The 23,062-nt window shown below is 39.3% G+C and overlaps 1 protein-coding gene across 1 annotated transcript in view; it reads left to right on the forward strand.

The window, feature by feature from the left end:
* The window catches only part of SPTLC2 (serine palmitoyltransferase long chain base subunit 2), a 97,891-nt gene that overhangs the window by 53,183 nt on the left and 21,646 nt on the right, over positions 1 to 23,062 (forward strand). The window contains exon 9 of the mRNA XM_037503772.2: positions 1,606 to 1,732. Within this exon, the coding sequence (XP_037359669.1) occupies positions 1,606 to 1,732 (127 nt within the window). The remainder of the gene's footprint in view (positions 1 to 1,605; positions 1,733 to 23,062) is intronic.

A 23,062-nucleotide genomic window follows, 5' to 3' on the forward strand; every position in this document is an offset into this window, starting at 1 on the left:
AGAAACAGGAACAGAAAAGATTGTTTTGCTAACTTTGGCATAGCACAAGCATTGTATTTTTCAATTTATAAATTTCGTAATGAATTCCGAGGCATTTGGAAAACTCATATGACTTGGTGGAGATGTTGGTTCTGTAAAGACAGAGGCCTTGATTTAAATATTTCTCTTTTGCGAGATCTTGAGCAAAGCATTTAACCCTATTTCCTTACCTCTGAAACAGAAGTAAATATGCCTAGTTAGTAAGATTGTAGTAGAGTTTAAAAAATAATGTATGTCTGTGCTACAACATAGATGAACCTTGAAAACATATTAAGTTAAAGAAATCTGTCAACAAAAAGATCACATTTTTTATTTCTGTTATATGGTGTATCCAGAATAAGCAAATCAAAGAGACAGAAAGGGGGCTTAAGGGGTTGGGATAGTAGAAAGTGACTGCTAATGCTTATGAAATTTCTTTTGGGGGTAATGAAATGTCCTAAAATTAGATAGTGATGAAAGTTGCATAGCTCTATGAGTGTACAAAAAAACATTGAATTATATTCTTTAAAAAAAAAAAATGAATGTGATGGTTTGTAAATTAACTCAATACAACTGTTACTTACAAAGGCTCCACAACATTGGGGCGGGGGGAGATGGAGGTGTGCGCGTGCTTGTATGCCTGTGTGTGTGTGTGTGTGCGCGCGCGTGCGCGCGCGTGTGTGTGTGTGTGTGTGTGTAGTATACATATATGGCATATTATAGGTACTCATAAAATGTCCTTAATTTCTCAAATTTCTGTTAATAGAATCAGGGTCATGTTTGAAAGTTCATTGCTTTTTGGTAAGATTTGTTGCTGAACCAAAGGATAGAAAATGAATATTCTGGGAGGTCATTTATATACAGTATATGTATGGTATGTTTTTGTGATTTTTATATAATTTGTGGTGTATTTGAAGTGATAAACTGCTTTATAGCTACATTTTGTATTTCCTCATGTAGTTCTGGCACATAGGTTCAGAGGCGTCACAGGACAGGGATATACAATTGATAATAACTGGCATACGCGACTTTTCTTTATTCAGTGAGATGACTTTAGTGTTCTCATAAAAGACCCAATGAATTTCTGTTTACTTTCTGCGACTTTTATTTTATTTTACAAATAACTGAAAGATATTTAATACCTTTAAATTGATGTTAGAGACATCAGGAGGTGCATCCTGTCATTCAGGAGGTGCAGGGATAGGTGTTAAAGGCCATAGGGTAAGATGCAGGTGACATTTTCTGTAATACTTAGAAGTAAATAGTTGTGTCTATAAAGCAGTATAAACACTTGAATAATTCAGCCATGTAGAGCTTTTTATGACATTAAATGACATGTTCCCCAAATTTAGAGGTTATCTTTAAAATCTGCTTCTCTTACATGTTGTAAGAATTATGTTACCATGTCCTTACCAGTTGTTGCTGACAGTATGCTGTGACCGTGTTGGCTGACCTGTCTCAGATTAGTGTCCCTGTTCCAGTGCTTTTGAAGAGGGCACGAGTCTGCTTTCAGCTCGAAGGAAGGCCATGAAGTTGCCAGTGAATTTAAGCATTGCCTCTAATGTCTCACTTCCTTGAACTCCCCAGGAACTGATAGACTATCTGCGGACACATTCCCACAGCGCGGTGTATGCCACGTCACTGTCACCACCTGTTGTGGAGCAGATTGTCACCTCTATGAAGTGCATCATGGGGCAGGATGGCACCACCCTGGGTGAGTCTTTCTTTTCTGGGAAAATTTCCTGAGTTCAGTAAGTGCTTAGTGACCAACGTGCTCTTTTTGTCAGCTTTTTTCTTAAGATGACGAGTCAGGTGTACTAATGGCAGAGCCTGCAGTGTGTGTGAGGCTTTGGATTCAGTGGACATCTTCAGTGTGTTTGATACAGCATGCCATGAAACTAGTCTGACTCTCTTTCTGGCAAGTTTTCTTGTTTACAGATGGTGAGACTTTATTCATTCTCTCCCGCTCTCTTCATAAATCTAAGGTAATAAGCCTGCAGGGTCTTTCTTGAATTGTGCAATTTTATGCGACTATATAATTCACTCTAGTGATGTGTTTCTCATCGAATTTAAAAGCTACTGTTTCCTTGAATTGGTGTCCTTGACTTAATGCCTTTTAAAAGAATTTCTGACTTAACATGCAGTAGGTAATAAAAGCCATCCTGAATCTGTTTATTCTGTTTTTGGTGAGATGTATAATCCAAACTAGATGCCTTGACTGAAACATGCTAAAATGAGAAATAAAGTGGGCCTCCCCGGTGGTGCAGCAGTTGAGCGCTGGGTTGTGAAGCTGCCCGCGGCCTCTGCGACGCAGGTTCGATCCCCGGCTGCTCCCCGGCCACCAGAGGAGGGTCCCACATGGCGCGCAGACCTCTCCTGCCGCCCGCTGCTCCCCTCAGCAGTGTACTTCGGTCCTTCTGCCTGCTCTGCTCCCCACTCTGGCTCTGGTGAATTCTCTCACCCTCCCGCGCTTCTGACTGTACCCAGTGCATGTATAAACAAACAAACAAACAAACAAACAAATAAATAAAAACATGCCTCTATAAAAAATTATTAAAAAAAAAAACAACAACAAAAAAAAGTGTGGACTTTCTGATGATATTTGACTTTCACTCTGCATCACTAGAGGGCACTGTTGACTGCAGAAAAGTTATAATCTAAGGAGAACAATTAGGTTTTTTGTTTTGTTTGTTTTATCACTTTAAAAAGTATTTCCATTATGATTATGAGGTGGCCATTCACTTTACTTTTTTTTTTAATGCTTCTAAAATGACTTTTGCTTTTCAAAAGATTTCACATTATCAGCCTTGAGTTCCCCACTCTGTAGTTACATAAAATACATTTATTTTGTAAGCAGGGGAGAAATTGGTGTTTTGTGTGAGCCAGGAGCATTTAATTTTTCCTATTTTTTTAATGCTATATATAGACTGCTACCTGAAAATTCACAATCTAAGATATCTTTAGGAACAGATTGGAATCCAAATGTGAGGGCTGTCTGTATTTTTTGCTTTTAAATCTTACATCAAGTGGTCATATTGTGATAAGCTTTCTGCCGTTTATTTGTTTGAGCTATCCCTGTTCAGTTATCCCAGGTCCTTGTTCATTCATGTTCACTGTTCATCTAATAGTTTATACATATTCCGCCTACTAGAGCGTCTTTGTTCATTGCTCTATTTATGGACATTTAGAGTCTTAGCTCTTTTTAGCTGTTACATAGTACTGTAGCAGCACTTTGTATATGCCTGCTTTGCATATGTGTGAGGTTTGTTAGGAAATATACCTTGCAGTGATAGTAGTGAACATTTTTAGAGATTGCCAGATACTTTCAAGATTGCTTATACTGCTTTACTCTCTCCCATTACTAGATGAAAGTTATAGTTTTCCCATTTCCTTGCCTTCTGGTATTAAAAGGTACTGTCAATCTCTTATCTCTAGCAATATGTTGTTTTTGAAACAGGATCATTGAGGTTTTATTTTCATTTTCCTGATTATTAGTCAGATTGGCTGTTTGTATGGATTTGTTTTTAGGAGTTCCTTATGATTTTTGATAATTCCTTAATACTATTTTCTGTGAAGCAGAGAAATAGTTCTTTTAATTTTGTTTATGATATTTTATTTAATGAAAACTTTCCTTTTTAACATTAAAATTTATCAATCTTTATGCCTTACATCTTTTCTTGACTCGATATCAAATATATCTTCTATAAGTGTGCTCTTCCACTTCATTTTACATGAACTAATTTTTGATATATGTCTTTTTGCATGGTTATATGTATATGTGTGTCTGCTGTTGGGGAATTAATAGTCTACTGTATGGGAATTAATGGTCTACTGTATGGGGAATTAATCCTTTCAGTTCCATCTTGAATTACCTAGGCTCGTAGACCCATACATTTTAAAACTGCACCTTTTGTTTTGAAGAAATTTGTTGGGAAAAATCAGACTTGCATGGTAGCTGCACCAGTATTTCACTTTCATTGAATTTCAGTAGTTCTGTGAATTGGGAATACGGGGCAGTGATTGATAACCCATATAAGAACACTAGGTATTGAAATGCATGATGAATTGTGGATTGAAGCCTTTCTCTACTTTGTGATAGTTTCTCATGTATAGTTTCTAAGAATGAAGGAAAAAAGACCATGAAATGGAAGTTCTTGGCTAGGTTTAAGGGAATATTAGACATAAGAAGCTGGTTTTCTTTCCTGCCCTTCTACTCTAGTTTTCTGATTGTTGTTACCTGCCATACAAATATTGTGACATGACATTTTCCCTTTTTGTTTTCTTGAACATCTTTTTAATTTCTCTGTTGTTTAAACTTATTTTACCATAAACAGCCGTCCTCTGGGGCCTCTTCAGCAGACTTTCTCGCACCAAACAGGTTGTTAAACCAAAGCAATTCCATTGCAGTTGGGACTAAAGGCACTAACCTCATTTCTCTTTCCTACTGCCCCATATCAGCTTCAGGTAATTCATAGAATTAATTATAGGACTGGAGTCTCTAAATAAGCTACAGTTAGCATGGCAGTTTTTGGTTTTATACTTAGTCACTTGTACTACCATATATGTCACAATCTCATTACCACACATGCTACCACATTTGGGACTCCAGTTCACTTTTCTGAAGACCTTGTATTTAAAAGTTCTGTTTTTGTTTCAAGGTCACAAATTTTCAGATCTCTTCTTTCACTTGCTTTACTGGAAACTTTAGCACTTTATATGTGGTCATAAATTTGAAACTTTTATTCAGAATTTCATTTGTGAGGCTGATTTCAGAACTTAAGGAGTTCATACATTACCCCTGCTAAAGAATTGCTTATTTTCTTCTTGACCCAGTTTGGACTCTGGTTGATTTGCAGTGCTGGTCTCTTGTTTGCCATATGAAGATCATCTTTCCTTTGTCTTTTGTGCTTCATTTTTTGAAACTTCTGGAAGAAAATAGGAAATGTGGGGGGAAATTTAAACATTCTAACTTCCTGGATGTTCTTGCTTTTCCCTACTGGCTTTATGGGGCTGGGATTAAGGGAAGAAAATGAAATATTATGGAAAAAAATCACAATGATTTTTTTCCCACATTTTATTTAAATTTTATTTTTTATATTCCCCATACAATTACAACCCCCTTATTTTGACCCCAACCCCTCCTTTCCCTGCCCCCCCACCCCCCATAGAGTGTCTCTGGTTCATAGTTGTTTGTTGATTTTGATATTTTCTTTCTTATAGTTATTCTTTTTCCTGGTCCCTTATTTAAGTTTTCTAGATTCCTGCTACGAGTGAGACCATCCAGTATTTTTCTTTTTCTTTCCGCCTTATTTCACTGAGCGTGAAAATCACAATGATTTTAAATGTTTGTCCTTAAATTCCTTGACATTGAGCTGTTCTCATATGGCAGAATTAGTATCTCTGAGTATAATTTTTTATGTAAAACAATCATAAGTATAAAGTAGGAAGTACAAAGAACATTTTTTCTGAACCATTTGAAAATAAGTTGCTGATCTGAAGCCCCATAGTTCCAAGTGCTTTAGTTTTGCTATAGAACAGTTTTTTCATAACCACAGTAAACTGTCCAAGGCAAGAAATCGATGTTAATGCATTATTTAATTAATATAACATGATATTATTTCTGTAATGTTATTCTATAATAACAAATAATATTGACATATTATTACTATCGATTATTCCTCGGATGCCATTCAGGTTTGCCGGTGTCCCAGAAATGTGGATGTTGTCCAGAATTACTTGTTGCATTTAGTTGCCCAATCTCTTTAGTCTTTCTTCTGTAGTCACGGTTCCTCAGCCTTGCCTTGACTTACTTGATGTTAGTACTTTCAGGGATTACGGTTCACTTATTTTATAGACTGTTCCTCAATTGGGATTCACTTAGTGTTTCCTCATGACTAGGATCTATGTCTTTAACAAGAACATCTCCGAAGTTAGGCTGCATTTTCCTCATTACCTCTTCTCTCTTCTCAACTAAATAACCTTAGTCAGTTTCACCCATGTCTAAGTCAGATTTTGTTGGCTGCCTTTCAGTTCTGCTTTACCCACTGCCTTACTATTATCTCAGGCCTTGACTATTGCTTAATCCATTACACCAACCTCTGGTTGCCTTTTTCTTTCTTTCTTTTTTCTTTTTTTTTTTTTTTTTTGTGGGACCCTCGCTAGCGACCGGGGAACAAACCGGCGCTGCAGAGGCTGCGGGCATCCTCTCAGCCCAGTGCTCAACCGCTGCACCACCAAGAGAGGCCCTGGTTGCCTTATTCTTGCCCCAGTCTTTCCTGCACAGAACCACTTATTAATCTTCCTAAAATACAACTGCTTGTTATTATCTGTTTAAAAGATGCAGAAATGTAAAATAACAATCTTTAGTACTCCCAGTTGCTTATGGAATAAAGTTCAAATTCTTTATTTGATATCCAAGGTATAGTTTGATCTTAGCTTGACCCATCTTTTATCAATAGATTTTATATGTTAAATATTAAAATTGGTGTCCAATCCTAATAATTTTAGACAAAATTCTTATAATTTTGTCTATCTTGATTATTTTGTTACTTGATTTTGATTTTATTTCTTTGTAACCATGTAGCTACAGCATAGTTCTGATAAATATGTATATTTTTGCCATATTCAGCATGTCTATTAATTTTTGGTTTTGTCCCAAATGAATTAGGTTTTAGTCCCAATATCTTATTAGTATCCACACCTTATTTTCCCTTTAGCAAAAATTTTTGCTACAAGGATGAAATGTAATAAAGTATAGAATTACATTGTTATAGAGGAGACTTCTGTAGTGAAATGGGTGCACTTTCATATAGAAATAGATGAACTTTTAGTGAATAGGCAATATTATTGGGTAGTAATTCCAGAAGCTTATGGATCAGATCTACTGATAGCTTAGGGGTTTCACTGTATAGTGTGTGAAAGTATGAGTTTTACCAAAGCTAAATGGATGAAAGTTGACTAAACCTTTAGTATAATTTTTCTACTTGTGTGTCATCTCCCTTATTAAAGATTCTTTGATAGCTGGGACCCATTCTTACTCTTTCTTTGCATCTTCTATAGTTATCTGTAGACCTTTGAATCAAAAATTGTTTCACTTAATTATTCCCAAAATTATTACCTATCTTCCCCAAAGAGATTATAAAAATCAGATGGTTTTATTTGTCTTGCTTACTTTATTTTTTTTCTGTCCAGAATCATATTTCACACATAGTAAGCACACAGCTGATACTTGATGAATTATTAAGTGAATAATTCTTTAGTGATGAGAAGCAATACAAGACTTACTGGGTTTCTACTTAGTACATTCTTTGCATTTTTTAAATTTAAGTTAAGAATTCTATATACCTAAAGAGGATAAGATCAGTCATTCATTCCTGCAGGATTCTTCTCGAACCCTTATGTATACTCACTGATCTTCTTAGAATTATTAAACATAGGGGACAATATATAATAGATTTAAGTTTAATAATTTTCAATATAAATGCAATCTTTGATTTTATGCTCTTAGTGATTTTCACTTAATGGGCTAAGTTTTCATATTTTAATAATAGAGTTGGTTTGACCTTCACTGGCAATATCCAGGCCACCTTGTTACCTAAAATAACCATTTATTTGTGAACTAGCTTTCAGAGCTCAGGAAGCATTTGCCCATGGTGACTGGCAGGTGTTGTATCTCATTAGTGATACAGAGATGGAGACAAGGAATCCTTGGAACAACATCAGTAATCAAAAATCAAAAGAGAAACTGAACTTACTTATAAATTGGCTTTGTAGATAACTATACATGCTTGTTATTAAAAACCTCAGTTGGGTTTAGGGGCTGTTAACATCTGTTTTGTTTCAAGTAAAGATAAAACCTATATCAGATTGTACAGTTTGGCCACTATTCTCTCCAGTTATGGACTTAACACGATTTTTCTTTTTTTCTTCCAAACTAGAATTAGCAAATCTAATGTAGTTGTTTCACAGTGATAGTATTATGAGCTATGAAGTGTTATACAGCTCTTCTTGGTTGAAGTACATATAAGATGAAATTAAATACTAAAATGTGACGGTTTTTGAACAGTTGTTAGTCATTAAAAAAGATTAAACAGGGCCCCCCCTGGTGGTGCAGCGGTTGAGCACTGGGCTGCAATGCTGCCCGCAGCCTCTGCAGTGCCGGTTCGATACCCGGCCACCAGTGAGGGTCCCACATGGCACCATGCCCGCTGCTCCCCTCAGCAGTATATTTCATCCTTCTGCCTGTTTTGTTCCCTGCTCTGGCTCTGGTGAATTCTCTCACCCGCCCATGCTTCTGACTGTAGCCAGTGCTTGTATAAATAAATAAATAAATATTAAAAAAAAAAAAAAGATTAAACACTTAGCCTTGACCCTTGTAAAATTTTCTTTTGTTTAACACAAATGTAGTAAGATAATCCTAACTAGCTTTTAACTAGTTCCCAGTGTTTAGGGTTGGAGATAGGTAAAGCATGGAAGGTTTAGGTATGGTTGTAAACTAGATGTACATATTGAGAATGTTGACAATGTAAAAGTAGCTGTCACAGAAGGCTGGGGGTGTAGGGAAAGGGTAAAGGACGGTAGGGAACATGCAAGTAAGTGTTTATTATCATACTCTGTGAGAATCAGTAGATATTCTTTTAAATTGACCAATCAGCATATTTGAATTTTTAAAAAAATAGTCTTTAAATTTATGAAGTTAACCAGTCACTACAAGGATTACAAATAGTAGTACCACTAGCACTGGTGGTGCCCCGTGGAGGAGACATGAATGCCTCATCTCAGCACACCCAAGAGTTGATGCAGCTCGAGGCAGAGGTACAGGATATTATTCAGCAGTGCAGTGCTTGCTACCAAACAGCTAGGAACAGAGTCTGGAGCTGCTTCCTGGGAACAGGAATAGGGGTGGCTGGGTAGTAGGGGAAAACTTCTTTTTTTTATTTAATAATAATCTATACTACTAGAATTTTATTTCACCATGTGGAAGTTGTTTTATCAGTAAAACTTTCTGTTGTTACCAGGTTCCAGAGTACATTAATAACTTACATGAAAAGAAATTCTGCCTAAAATAAGAAAAAGTAAGGCATCAACATAAACGAACGGTATGTAGGTGATTATTAATAAATGTTTCCATCTTTTTTGGTGGGAAGACATGTTGTTCATGTAGATGTGGAGCCTTCAGAAAAGTCACACAGCATGATGGAAAGTTGAAATCCATTCCTGCCTTACTGTGTAGGCGCTCCTTTTTCCTTCCTCCCAACCTTTTCCATATTTGCCCTCCAATTCTCATCCTTTTCCTGAAGCGGAGAGGGACGGGTGCTTAGATTGATGAGTAGTTAATGAAAGGCATGTGACATGGGAGCCACGTAAGGGGTGGGAATTGTGCTGCCAATATGCTTGTACTTTACACGGGAATATTGAGTTAGGCTGGTGAGTAGAAAAAATGAGGCCTAGGAAATTCTGACAAATTCCATCAGACATTTGAAATTCTAGCTTATACTTCACACATCACTAATCCATGCCCTGTAATGGAAAGCAAGCCGTAAAACCTATTTAAGAATCAAGGCAAAATGTGTGACCAAAGCAAGTAAATTTTGCTTTTCCATGTTCTAGAACTGGGCTTTGATGTATTTTCTTTCTGGCCAGAGATGTAGTTAATAACATGCATAGCACTCAGCCTAGTGCCTGAAATCTGGTGGCCTTTCCATAATAAATTTGCTGAGTGAAAGAATGTGCACACGATCTAGAAATACTAGGAGATGTGAGGGCTCTTAAAGTATGTTGCTGGTATTTTAAATTTTAAAGTGATGAAAAGAAAAACTTTCTATATAGAAAACTTTTTTTGTGCTTAGTTTTGAAAGGAACTGGGCCTGTTCATGTGGTAATGTTGCAGGAGGGAGAAAAAAAGAGTACCTTGGGCAGATTGAGGTTTAATTAAAATTAGGTTTGAACAATGATGTAAAAAATAAATAAATAAAAATTAGGCCTGGCTCATTTGAAATAATTCCAATAAAAGACTTGTTTATGAGGTGTTAAATGATGAATTTGAAAATCCCAGAAACTGTCAAACGCTAAGTTAGGAGATCTGACAACCTTTTTTTAAAGTGGCATTCCAGGATTCCCCTGCTGTGGGGGCAGAACCATTAAAGAAAACAAAATCTTGGGGAGATCATAAAAAGAAAATTTCCTGCTTCTCTATAGGGAGCTGACAGCTCTTAAACAGCCACTTGTTATGTTTCGCTGGCACACTTTGCCTTCCTTGAGACTGGGCACCCCTTTCTCCAAGGCCGGGAATGTTTGTGGTCCACTTTATCTGCCTTCACATAATCTATTTCAGTATTAGAAATTCCTCTAAATATTTATTAAAAACCAAGTTTTCTCATGAGCGAAGTGTTCTCCGCCACAGTGCACAGCACGGTGTACCTAATGCAGTCAGATGGAATCCTCCCTGCTTTGTCACTTGTTGCCTAGACCATGTTAAAAGGTTCCAGTTCTGCATTTACTAAACGTTTTTCAAGTACCTACTGTAGTGGGTGTGCTGTCCAGGGGTACAAAGCTGAAGGATACATGACCTTTGCTTTTGAAAAAAACTTGACTATCTAGTGGTTGGGGTAAGATTCCAGGGGAAAGGCTGGTCTCAGAACCACAGATAAATTCTTCCTTTGTTCAACTTTCCCTTTTCTCAGTTTCCTCCTTCCTTCTCCCCTACAGTCTCCTCCCTCCCTCACCGCTCCCAACTTTAAACTTCCTTAAAATCAGCTAATTATTTGAAACATATCTCAGATCTTATGTTTCTTATCTTTTCACCTAAGTGGATTTTTTATATGGAAGATAGCACCTTAGTAAATTACCAACAATTAAAAAGAAAAGATTTTCCTTTTGTAAAGTAGCCTCATCATCTAGCATTACAACTTCTTGAAATCAGCAAGTTACAGATGGAGAAACTTGAGCTCACAAAGGGACCAGTTTCTCAATATCTTGTCTCCAAATAGAGTGTAGCTTTCCTGAACCTCATCTGCTTCTAGTTCTGAAGTTCCATTAAAGATAGTTAACATTCTGCTAATATAGACTGTTGAATAATTTATTTCTAACCTTCTGATTTCTGGTCAACAGCCAGGTTCCACTGTGGGAAGCAGCCCGCCCTCCCCCCAAGGGACACCCTTTGGGCATCCGCCTACCTGTTTGCTTTCCATGCATCAGTAACTCCTTTCGCCTTGTCACTGCTGCAGAAATCTATTTGAAATACTCAGGAGCTTTTGTGGCAAGGTCTCTTTTCTTCCTTCACTCCCATCTCTTTGTTCCAAATCCAAACGCTGATAAAAGTTTCTTGCAACAAGAGTGGTCTCTCGTTTTGTGTCTTGTTTCAAAGTTTGTTTGAAGCTGGTTATTAAGATGCCCACAGGCAGCCAGGGAGCTAACTTTGAATGAATGAAGATTTGTTCATTTAGCAGAATGTTGTTCTTAATACAAAACATAAATAAGGAGTTTGAAAATATACCCCTGGGACAAGAAAGAAGACCCAAACTAGATGCCCCATATCTTATAGAAGATGTGGTAAGACAGTTTGAAGAAATGAAACACTTAAAGTGCTACATGGCATGAGTTTTTGGTTGGTTTGTTTTTAAGACTGAAGTGAACAAATTATCTTAGTTTTACTTCATCATAACGTTTGTAGGATAAATGATTTGTCAGGCTTTTCTGCCCTCCCTCCATTGGCATTGATGATGGATCCCTGCGGTCCTGAATGCATGCCTGATTGAAGGCACCTGGAGTGGGGTGTGGGCATACGTAGGTGGGTACACCTGAGACTGGGCTTATAAGGGCAGCGTCAGAGGACAAACGGGAGGCCAGAAAGAAGCAAGAAGTGGGACGGAACGAGCAGAAGAGAGAGAACAAGACTGTGAGAGAACGTGGTCTTTTCTGGGAGAGCCCAGAAAGAGTGAAGGCTTGCTGGGAGCTGGGAGGCCTGCCAGCCTCCCGGCCCTCGGCCCCCACTGCCTGCCATGTACCTGGTAACCTCAGTAAAAGCCTGCAAAACCACCCGGGGCTCCAGAACTCCTCCTTCCCCCGTCTGCATAGGGTCATAGAGAACCTGATCTGTACCCATCCTGCCTCTACAATGTTTACGTTAGTTTTCTCCGTGATTTGATTTTTTTCAGTTACCATTGAGCTAAGATATATGACCATAGCTGTTCTCATAATTTCTCATTTGTAAACTTCATACCCCAGGCTCTCTCTGAAGAAAAATAACTTTTTAAACCTTAACGGGGTTGAAACTTCTTTCCCCCCTGGTTCCCCCCCCCATTACTTTCTGAGGGCTTTGTGAGGAATCTTGATCCTGCTTTTTCACCAACTTTAGTTTATTGCTACAAGATATTTAATGTGGATAAACGTAGACAAGATACACAGACTTTTTTAAATTAAGAAACAGATACTTTTTGACAGTGGTTCTGTTATAGAGCAACCCTGATATTAAACGGGTTCCTGGCCGTGGGTCCTCACCCGCGCTTAAAAGGGACTTATGAATACTCCACTACAGGCACACACAAAAGGGTAATAAAAGGTTTATTTACAAGGGAAAAGGAAATAAGGAAAATGTACAACTCAGGGAGAAAATAGGGAAATAAAGTCTTTAATGCGCCCTACCCGATCCGATGACCTGGAAACCCAAAGGCACTCTCAGAGCTGGCCAGACGCTGCTAGCTGGTGGAGAGCCAAAATGGGGGTCCCCAAAGCCCACGTGTCTGGCTTTTATATCCACCTGGCTGCTTAACCCCACCCTCAGGTCCCAGCCACCTTCCCTTTGGTGGTGATGGGATTTGGAGTTCCCAGTGTCTTTGGCTTTGACCTGGGGTGGGGGTGGTGTCCACTAAGCCTGTATGGAATTAGCTTTGGGACATCCTTTCCCCCCTAACAGTTCTACAGATTTGAGAGCTTTCTGAAGTGTTGATATTTTCTAATTGCCACCTATGGTTTTCTAATTTTTTTTTTAAGATTTATTTATTTATTTATTTATACAAGCACTGGGTACAGTCAGAAGCGCGGGAGGGTGAGAGATTTCACCAGAGCCAGAGCGGGGAACAGAACAGGCAGACTGATGATACACTGCTGAGGGGAGCAGCGGGCGGCAGGAGAGGTCTGCACGCCATGTGGGACCCTTGCTCGGTGGCCGGGGATCAAACTGGCGCTGCAGAGGCTGCAGGCAGCTTCGCAGCCCAGCGCTCAACCGCTGCGCCACCAGGGAGGCCCTCTAATTTTTTTTTTTTAAGATGTATTTATTTATTTATACAAGAACTGGGTACAGTCAGAAGTGCGAGAGGGTGAGAGAATTCACCAGAGCCAGAGCAGAGCAGGCAGAAGGACCGAAGCACACTGCTGAGGGGAGCAGCGGGTGGCAGGGGAGGTCTGCGCGCCATGTGGGACCCTCCTCCAGTGGCTGGAGAGCAGCCGGGGATCGAACCAGCGCCGCAGAGGCTGCGGGCAGCTTTCCAACCCAGCACTCAACTGCTGCGCCACCAGGGAGGCCCTGGTTTTCTAATTTCCTAGCCAAGGACATACTTCCTTTTTATTGCACTTCACAGTTATGAGTTGAAGATTTGGCAACCTTGAGTCAAGAAACTTTGTCAGGGTCTCCCAGGTGGCGCAGCGGTTGAGCGCTGGGTTGCGAAGCTGCCCTCGGCCTCTGCGGCGCCGGTTCGATCCCCGGCTGCTCCCCAGCCACCGAAGGAGGGTCCCACATGGCGCGCAGACCTCTCCTGCCGCCCGCTGCTCCCCTCAGCGGTGTACTTCGGTCCTTCTGCCTGCTCTGCTCCCCGCTCTGGCTCTGGTGAATTCTCTCGCCCTCCCGGCTTCTGACTGTACCCAGTGCATGTATAAACCAAACAAACAAACAAATAGATAAATAAGACATGCCTCTAGAAAATTAAAAAAAAAAAAAAAAAAAAAAAAAAACTTTGTCAGTGCCATTTTTCCGACAACATACTCATTTTGTGTTTCTTTTACATTTTAGTAATTCTCATAATATTTCAAGTTCTTTCGTTATTATATCTGTTCTGGTGATCTGAGATCAGTAATCCTTGCTATATTACTATTGTAACCTTCTACCAGCAAAAAGAATACGACTTGCTGAAGGTTCAAATGGTGATTAGCATTTTTAGGAATAACTTAGTTAAGTACATTTTTTTAAAAAGATTTACTTATTTAGTTATACAAGAACTGGGGTACAGGCCAGATGCGTGGGAGTGTGAGAGGATTCACCAGAGACAGAGCAGGGAACAGAACAGGCAGGCTGACGAAATACACTGCTAAGGGGAGAAGCGGGCGCGACAGGAGAGGTCTGCCGCGCCAAGTGGGACCCTCGCCCACCGGCCGGGATCGGACCAGCGCTGCAGAGGCTGTGGACAGCTTCACAGTGCTGCGCTCAACCCCCTGCGCCACCAGGGGAGGCCTTTTTTTTTTTTTTGACAGAATACTATTGCACACTTAATTGGCTACAGTATACAGTGTAAATGCAACTTTCATATGCATTGGAAAACAAATTACATGACTCACCTTATTGCATCATTCATTTTATTTCTGTGGTCTGGAACCAAACCTAAAATTTCTTGAAGGTGTGTCTGTGATTGGTTTGTATCTGTCTGCCATCTGCATTGGCTGTGGAATGAGGTTCAAAGTTCTTCCATAAGGCATTCTTTTAAGCTCATAGTCTCAAAACTTTGTCTCTGGATTTACCTGCATCAGAGATACTGTGCTTGCACAACAGGAAAGCTTAAAAATTGGTGGTAATGCCCATGTCAGGGGCTCTCTGCAGACCCAGTGAAAATCTGGGGTGTAGCCCCTGTGAGGTGTTATTTGAAAGCACCCCAGATGATTCCAGTGAGCAGCCAGGATTGAGGACCACCTCTTCAGAGCTTGATAAAAACAAGACCAGACCACTGAGTCTTGGTAAACAAAGCCCTCAAATATGCATTTTAAGAAAACGTCAGTTAATAAAGCAAACTAACTTAAGAGGTTTAAGGGTTTGTTGTTGTTTTTTCTTTTGGGGGGGGAGTTTGCTTACATCAAAGAGAACCAAAAGCAACTCTACTTATTGGTAATTGGGGAAAGGAAAGAAAATTGGAAGTCAAGATACATGATCTCGTTCTTTTAAAAACGAGGTAGGGAAATGTTGGCTTGTGGAACAGGAGTTTGGTGGGAAAGCTTAGTTGCCAATTTTCATTGTTTTTGGAAATCTAACTGCCTTGACCCTCTCTTCTAAAGGAGCTGAGGATCCTTGTTGAATGAATCCTTGGCACAAGTGGAACAGTTAGAAACCAATTAGGGGAAGGAGAAGGGAGAACTAAGGACTCAGAGATGCATGTGAAGTATTTTAAGATGGCTGGTATTATTTTTTACTTTTTTTTTTTCAATGATACTTGTATTTTTTTAATAGACTATTAAACCAGAATCTCACATTCTTAGTGTATCAAATGACCTTTCCAGCTATAAACTCTTTTTTAAAATGTTTAATACTAATCAGTTTGTGAAACTTTTATTGCTTGCCTTCTGCCTCTAAACTATTAGTTTAATTCCAAGCCTAGTCTTTCCCCGTGATTGCTCTCTTTGTCTGAAGGTGAATGCTTGACCACAGTACAAATATTTCCTTATCCCTTTAATTCTGTCTAAATGCTTGTGATATGTCCTAGCCCTGAAGGAGGACAATCGTGTCTTTGGACAAATTAAGACTTTCTGTCCTGACTGTGAGCTGGCACCTTTTAAAGCTCAATTCCTTAATTTTCAAAGGCACTTGGCCTCTTTCTTCCTTTTGTTTAGGGCCCTCTGTTTCTAGCTGTGCATTAGCAACCATTCTTTGAAACTCTTGATTATATTGAAACAACAATTTTAAGCCTTGGCCCCTGCTGCTTGTTGCACATCCTGTGGCTGTCCTCAGGAAATCCTAGTTTTTGGCATTGAAACTAATTAAAGGATTAAGCTCTACTTCTAGGGAGGGGTTGATAAATGGTGCTTCAGAGAAGAATTTACTGTGCAGTATTTGATGTTAATAAAAGCAGAGTCACTTGCAGATAAGAGAAATATGGTTAATAATATAGGAGAGTAGTTTCAAGTACTTGGGTGCATACTTGTAGGGAGATAGTGTACCAAAGGGCAGCTTTAGAGCAGTGTCCCTAGGGTGGGGAGAGGCAGTTTGTCTGCTTTGATGGTCATTCGCTTGACAGTTGCCCAAGCCCAGTACTTTGATATTTGTCCCCAGTCTAACAAAATAGGGGCAGTGCCCAGGAGATGGTAAGCCTAGTTCCCACTCATTTTGCTTCAGTATTACAAAGTTACTGAACTCTTGCTTTTTTTTAATCTGCTCTCCCATATTACTAACCATATTGCTCTTATCTGCAGGAGACTGCTTTTGTTAACACCAAGACCCTTAAAATGTCCTATTTACAAGATGTTTACTCCAGCAAGAAAATACTTTAGTTGATTGAAGTTACATTTGTTTTCCTATTCCTTGGGTTTTTGAGATCATGTAAAAATCCTGAACAAATAAATTCAGTTTCTAACAGTATAATTTTAAAAACAGCTTCACTTTTTTTTTTTTTTTTAATCTTTCCCAGTCCCATTTGGACTTCTTCTCCAATGCCATTTGGTACTTTTTAGATATAGTGATCTTAATCTTATTCTACATCCCTACAGGTGTTCATGTAGAAATTAAAGCGCAAAAGATGACCTTAAAGGTCAGTTAACTTGTGCTTTTACTGGCATTCTTTTGTCCCTCTTTATCCTTTCCAGATGCTGGTCTTCATGATATACTTGAGGGAAGGCTGTAATTTATTGATCTAGAAAGTGCTGTGGTGAGAATATTAAATAGAAGGAAAGGGATTATAAGGAATTGACTCTTGCATTTATGGAGTCTGACAAATCTCAAGATCTGCAGTTTCATAAACTGGAGACCCAGGACAACTGATGGTGTAGTTCTGAAACCCTGCAGACCTGAGTTCTCAGCCATGTGCTTACAATTGGAAGACAGGAGTCAAACACAGAATGTAACAATAGCAGCAATTTTTGGTTTGGACTGCTAGATGCTGGGTACACTATCTGTAATAGGACAGACAGCCATGTGTGGCCTTAGAAACACTTTCCTTTTTTTCTCTTACCCAATTTCCCCCTTGTAAATAAATCCTGTTCTTGTTACCCCTCCTAAGAGGACTTATGTGTGTGTCCAGATCATGAGGTCTGTGTACATAGACTCTCTGCCTTTCTAAGCTCAAAATAGTAATTTAAATGAAAAAAGGCTACCTTTTGAGGCATTGCTAGGGAAAGGGTTACTTTTGACAGATAAATGTGCAGTTTTGGTTCAACTGGTTTGTTCTTCTGTATAATTAAAATCATTTGCAAGCATAATTTAGCGCAGATATATTTTTCTTAATTTCAGATTTTGCAGGTTACTTTTATTTTTGGTTCTATGAGCAGATTGTTACTTGACTTGTAATCCACCTCTGTAACTAAATATGTGTATCAGTCACTGCCCCTTTCAGTGGAACTGGCATGTATGGGAAATGCATTTCACATTCAAGTGGAGACTTTCATGATTATCAGGGCATCTGCTACTGTACCTCAGCCTTTCCCCTCTGCACAATTGAGAATATGTTGTTAAATTTATTTTATGGAGACTCCCTGGTGGCCTAGTGGTTAAGTCTCAGCACTATCACAGCTACAGCCTGAATTGGATCCCTGGCCAGAGAGCTAACCCACATAAGGCGCAGCACACCCTCTGCTCCCTATAGCAGTGTATTTTAGTGACTCCAAATGCTTTTTTGTGTACTAGACTTTTTTACTTAATGTAACTGTACATAGGTAATTTTGTTCTGTAGTTCAAATTAGTTTGAACACATAGAAGAGTTTCCATTTTCTCCGAATATTTTAGTTGGAATTTTGCTGTGCATTCTTGAGGGAGATACCGCCCCCCCAAAAAAAAAAAAAATTCAACATAGTGTTCACCTTTGCAGTTTGCTGTTTTTTTTTTTGAGGACAGGAGACACACATTAAAGGCATAAAAACAGAAACTAAAACTTATAAATGAGCAAATTAATGAAGCACAAAGTAGAAGCATGTCTTAACAATGTGCCAGGGATCTTTCCATAAATAGGTTTTTTACCCTTTGTCTTTCACAGTCTTCTTTCATGCCTTTGGAATTTTTAAAGATTAGAAATACATGGACATTGGTAGATAAAAACAAAAACAAGATGAAAGTGAAAAGTATTTTTGCTTTATTTACTGATTTGCATGTTTTTCAACTAAACTACAGATAAATTGTCTAGGAATTTTCGCCTGTAGAGTTGTAGCTTTACCACCAAAGCTATTGAGAGAGACTTTTTTGTTGTTATTTCTTTTTTGTTTACATCAAAAAAGTTAACTTTGGGATAAATGTCCCCAAAATTGTATTGCGTTCCAAAATACATATATTGTAAATACATATTACATATGTTAACCCTGATGTGTTGACTGGGAAGGAAGACTGGGGTTAACTGCTAATGGATGCTGGCTTCCTTTGGGCATGATGAAGGTGCTGTAAAATTCATTATTGTGATGGGTGCACAGCTCTACAGATATACAAAAGAACATCTAATTGTGTGATCTAAATGGTGAATCAAATGGTATGGTTAATTATATCTCAATTTAAAAAAAATCTGACAGTGAGTGAACATTGTAGTAAAACAGGCACAACCTAATTTATTATTTTAATCAATTTTCAGTCTCTAATTCAGTGACACTAAGTACATTTTACAATGTTGTACCACCATCACCAGTATCGGATTCCAGGACCTTTTCAAAATCCCAAATAATAATTAGCTTTTAATATGCCAATCCAAGTTTGGGGTTAGTAATCTTGACCCCCTTAATTTTAAACCTTTAGACTAAAAATAGTTGCTTCCCAAAAAATGAGTTTTGTGTCTTTGAAAGTTCATAATCTTTCCCATTTGTTTTCTCCCAAACCCGCTTTTTCTTCTGTCTTCTCTATCTTAGATAATGGCGGCATCATTCATGAACTTACCCAAACAAGAAACCTTGCCATATCTTCTCAAACCCCTGCCCTCACGCCCTGTTTAATCACTGGGTTGTTCCTCCTTAAATATCTTTGACTCTTTCTACATTGTCCTCTAGTTGACTTAGGCTCCTGTTTTCACATGGATTTAACAGCCAGTCGTAACAGTAGAATTATGATAAACAGTTCTGAAAATTTGAAATAGGAGGTGCCCATGCAGAGTTCCAGTAAATTTTTGATTCTGTGGTGCTTTTCCTGAGTACTCTAGCTCATGTTGGTCTCTTCCTCCTGTTCATTCTTTAATTCTTTACTTAGTACCTCCTGTGCCTTAAAGGTTGGTAATACTTTAGTCTACCTTTGAAATATATCCATATATCTATATACTGTACATTTTTTATATACCAAAGCCACCATCATCTCTTCTGTAGTCGCTTTGACTCTATTCAAAATAAAATACACAGGATTATTTTGTAGAAACATAGGAGACCTTATCATATTCTGTTTAAGAACTCTCCCCGGGGTTTTCTCATGCTTGTAAAGTCAGAATCTTGCAGTGAAGACCTGTGAGACCTCTGTGGGCTGGCATCACTGTGGGCTGGCATCCATTGTCCCTGTCCTTTTGTAACAGGGTGGTCCCCAGGAAAGGGGGAGGTTCCCTGCCCCACCCAAGGGAGGGTGGAGCTGAGCAGCAAGAGAAGAAGCTGCAGAAGAGACTGAGGAAGGAAGGAAGCAGGATGGAGCCAGGAGACCTGGAGGAGGCGCATGGAGCCTAGAGACACGTGAAGAAACTGCGCTTGTCTTTTGGTCGTGGACTGGGTGACACAGATGTGGGTGAGACCCGTGGGGAGGTGACAATGGCAGCTTTTATCTTGATGTTGATTTTGCTCTTTTCCTTCCGGGCTTGTCCAGTTGTTTGTGACCCTTTTCTGTGGGTCCCCACTGGAAGATGCTTTAGACTTGTGGCGGGCTTTGGGGCCTTGTTCTGGGCCGATCCCATATGGATGGACTTTTACCCACGAGGGGACGGGTAACTTTGGGTGCTTCATTTAGAAACTAGACTCTTTGCCTTTCCTGTATTGTTTCCTAGTTTTATTAAAGTTCCTTCCCATTAAAGTCTCATATGTTTTGTGTTGATGCGGCGGATGGCAGAACCCATTTAGAATAGGCAGGTTTGCGGGGCTTGGGCTACCCCTCTCCCTGTCCTATAACAGATTTGGCGTCCAACGTGATTTAGGACATAGCCATCCGTGGTTAGTCAGCCCCATGGTGAAATTGGGCTTCCCTGTGGCGCTGGCTACCATAAGCGCAAATGTTATTTTTGGTTTCTCCGGTGTGTTTGTTTCATATGTCGATTTTCTGTTAAAAAATTCATTTTTGCATAAGTTGAACCATTTTAACATTTTTTTCCCTGTGATTTTGATATATTTTCTGTCTTGTTTTAGCTAACGCTCCAATTTTTTTTTTCTTTTGGCTGGTATAATGGACTATTTTTCAGAATGCAAAACTGTCATACTGGACATTCATAGACAATGCTGCTGACTAATTGTTGCTTCTCTTACACACATTGTAACCCTAAAAAAGACTGTCTCCTAAGACTACACCCTGAGATTGTGCCACCATAGATATGGTGGAATAAAAATTAAAAGGGGGGATTGTAACAGGGTGGTCCCCAGGAAAGGGGGAGGTTCCCTGCCCCACCCAAGGGAGGGTGGAGCTGAGCAGCAAGAGAAGAAGCTGCAGAAGAGACTGAGGAAGGAAGGAAGCAGGATGGAGCCAGGAGACCTGGAGGAGGCGCATGGAGCCTAGAGACACGTGAAGAAACTGCGCTTGTCTTTTGGTCGTGGACTGGGTGACACAGATGTGGGTGAGACCCGTGGGGAGGTGACAATGGCAGCTTTTATCTTGATGTTGATTTTGCTCTTTTCCTTCCGGGCTTGTCCAGTTGTTTGTGACCCTTTTCTGTGGGTCCCCACTGGAAGATGCTTTAGACTTGTGGCGGGCTTTGGGGCCTTGTTCTGGGCCGATCCCATATGGATGGACTTTTACCCACGAGGGGACGGGTAACTTTGGGTGCTTCATTTAGAAACTAGACTCTTTGCCTTTCCTGTATTGTTTCCTAGTTTTATTGAAGTTCCTTCCCATTAAAGTCTCATATGTTTTGTGTTGATGCGGCGGATGGCAGAACCCATTTAGAATAGGCAGGTTTGCGGGGCTTGGGCTACCCCTCTCCCTGTCCTATAACACTTTCATTCACTTAGCTCCAGCTTACCAGACTGGTTTTGGTGCTGGACCTTCACACGTTCTAGAGATAGCACTTGGCTTCATCCAAGTCATTTCTCAAATGCTGCTTGAGTGTGTTCATTTTGGTTGTCCAACCCCCAAACTGGAAAGCAAGCTCTGTGCAAGCAAGTTTCTTTGTCTTATATGATAGGTAGTATATTGAAGAGAGAGAGAACATGTCCAGCACATGGTAGGTGCTCAGGCTTTATTTGTTCAGTGGCTGCTTGCCTGGCACACAGTACATTCTTCCTTTCCTAAGTAGTCTTCTTGGTGAGATTTTTGCCTTTGATGTAAAGACTATGGTACCACTTTTATACCTCTTGTATCTCTAGTAGTATATGCTGAGATAAATGAAACCTTTATTTTTATGTATTACTAGATTTGGTTCTTTTTTAAAGTTAGTTTTCTATCTTAAGCTGCCCATGGGCTTCAAAAATCTTGGTAGCCCCAAATTCAACTTTTTTAGTGTTGCTTTTAAGGTTAGAGTTAGGGTTATCATGAAACATAGTCACCACCCCTTGTATACATGATTCTTTGAATCTTACTTGGTCAGCTTACCAATGTAAATTTGTCACCTTAAATAGTACTTTTTATTTTATTGACAGTGTTGAATTTGATGAAACAGTTCATCATTTATATATAGTAAACAGTAAAATGTGGGACACATTTATGTTTTGTTAACACATATAGATTTGCTTTTTTTAAAAATGTGTGTTCTTTATAATCAGTTTTTAAAATTCAGTTGGTTTCCTCTGGGTTCCGAAAAACCCCAGAGAGTTCAGAATATTTTTTATTACTGTTGGTATCAAATATAAATGTTCACTTACCAGCCTACTTCCCCTGTCTTGGAAGAAGTAAGTTATTTTTGGAACTTTGATTTCCTGATTAAGCAGAGTTAGGAATCCCAGCAATTCTGACTATTAAGGACATGCTTGCACATGGAAGGAATGTTCTGTTTACCTAAGGTTTATTTAATTCAGGAATATCTTAAGTCCTAGTACCAATCCAGCCTTCTTTAAACTGTCTCTCTGTGTGCACTCTCTGCTAAACTTTACCCGTTTTTAAAGTGGAAGACAAACCTACTTTCTAAATGAACCCGTCCTTCTGAGCAAAAGCATTAGTCTGAAGAAATTGTTACTTTCTCAATATTTGACATTCAGAATTTCAGATTCCAGTTTTCTAGAAAGCACTTTTAACTTAGTTTCAGAAGAACCTTTGTTGTACATTGATGTGCTCACCCAAGAGACATTTCAGCACTTTTGCTCCCAAGTTGACATTTTCAGTCAACACAAAGCATTTGCTCATGCTTCAGTGGTACCATTTTAACTCTCTCTTTGCCCAGTGGTTCTGTGGGCCTGTACTTCCTTGCACCCTGATCGTTGAATGTTTAACATCCTGTGGCTCTCCAGAAAGGCATTCTGCCAATAGACAGTCTAGACCAGAGTCGCTACTAATACTCTGTGCCAGTCTTCCACTTCGCTCTCCTTCTTGGCAGAATATGTAGAAAACATACTAAGTCTAATATAAAACATCAAGGGGGGACATGACTGGAAATGAAAGAAGCTGCACAAATAGAAAATAAATATTTTTGTGGTCAGTGTTGTCTGATGTATGTGTTCATTCAAACGATCATTTCAAAAGGGAAAGAAAGAAGGCCAACCCCGTGATGCTTTCATTTCCTGCCTCAGGGCAAGGATTTTGACTCTGAAGTTCTGTTTTCTTAACACTTCCCTT

This window comes from Talpa occidentalis, unplaced genomic scaffold (genome assembly GCF_014898055.3).
Source record: "Talpa occidentalis isolate TD23 unplaced genomic scaffold, MPIMG_talOcc4v2.1 talOcc4.11, whole genome shotgun sequence".
NCBI lineage: Eukaryota > Metazoa > Chordata > Mammalia > Eulipotyphla > Talpidae > Talpa > Talpa occidentalis.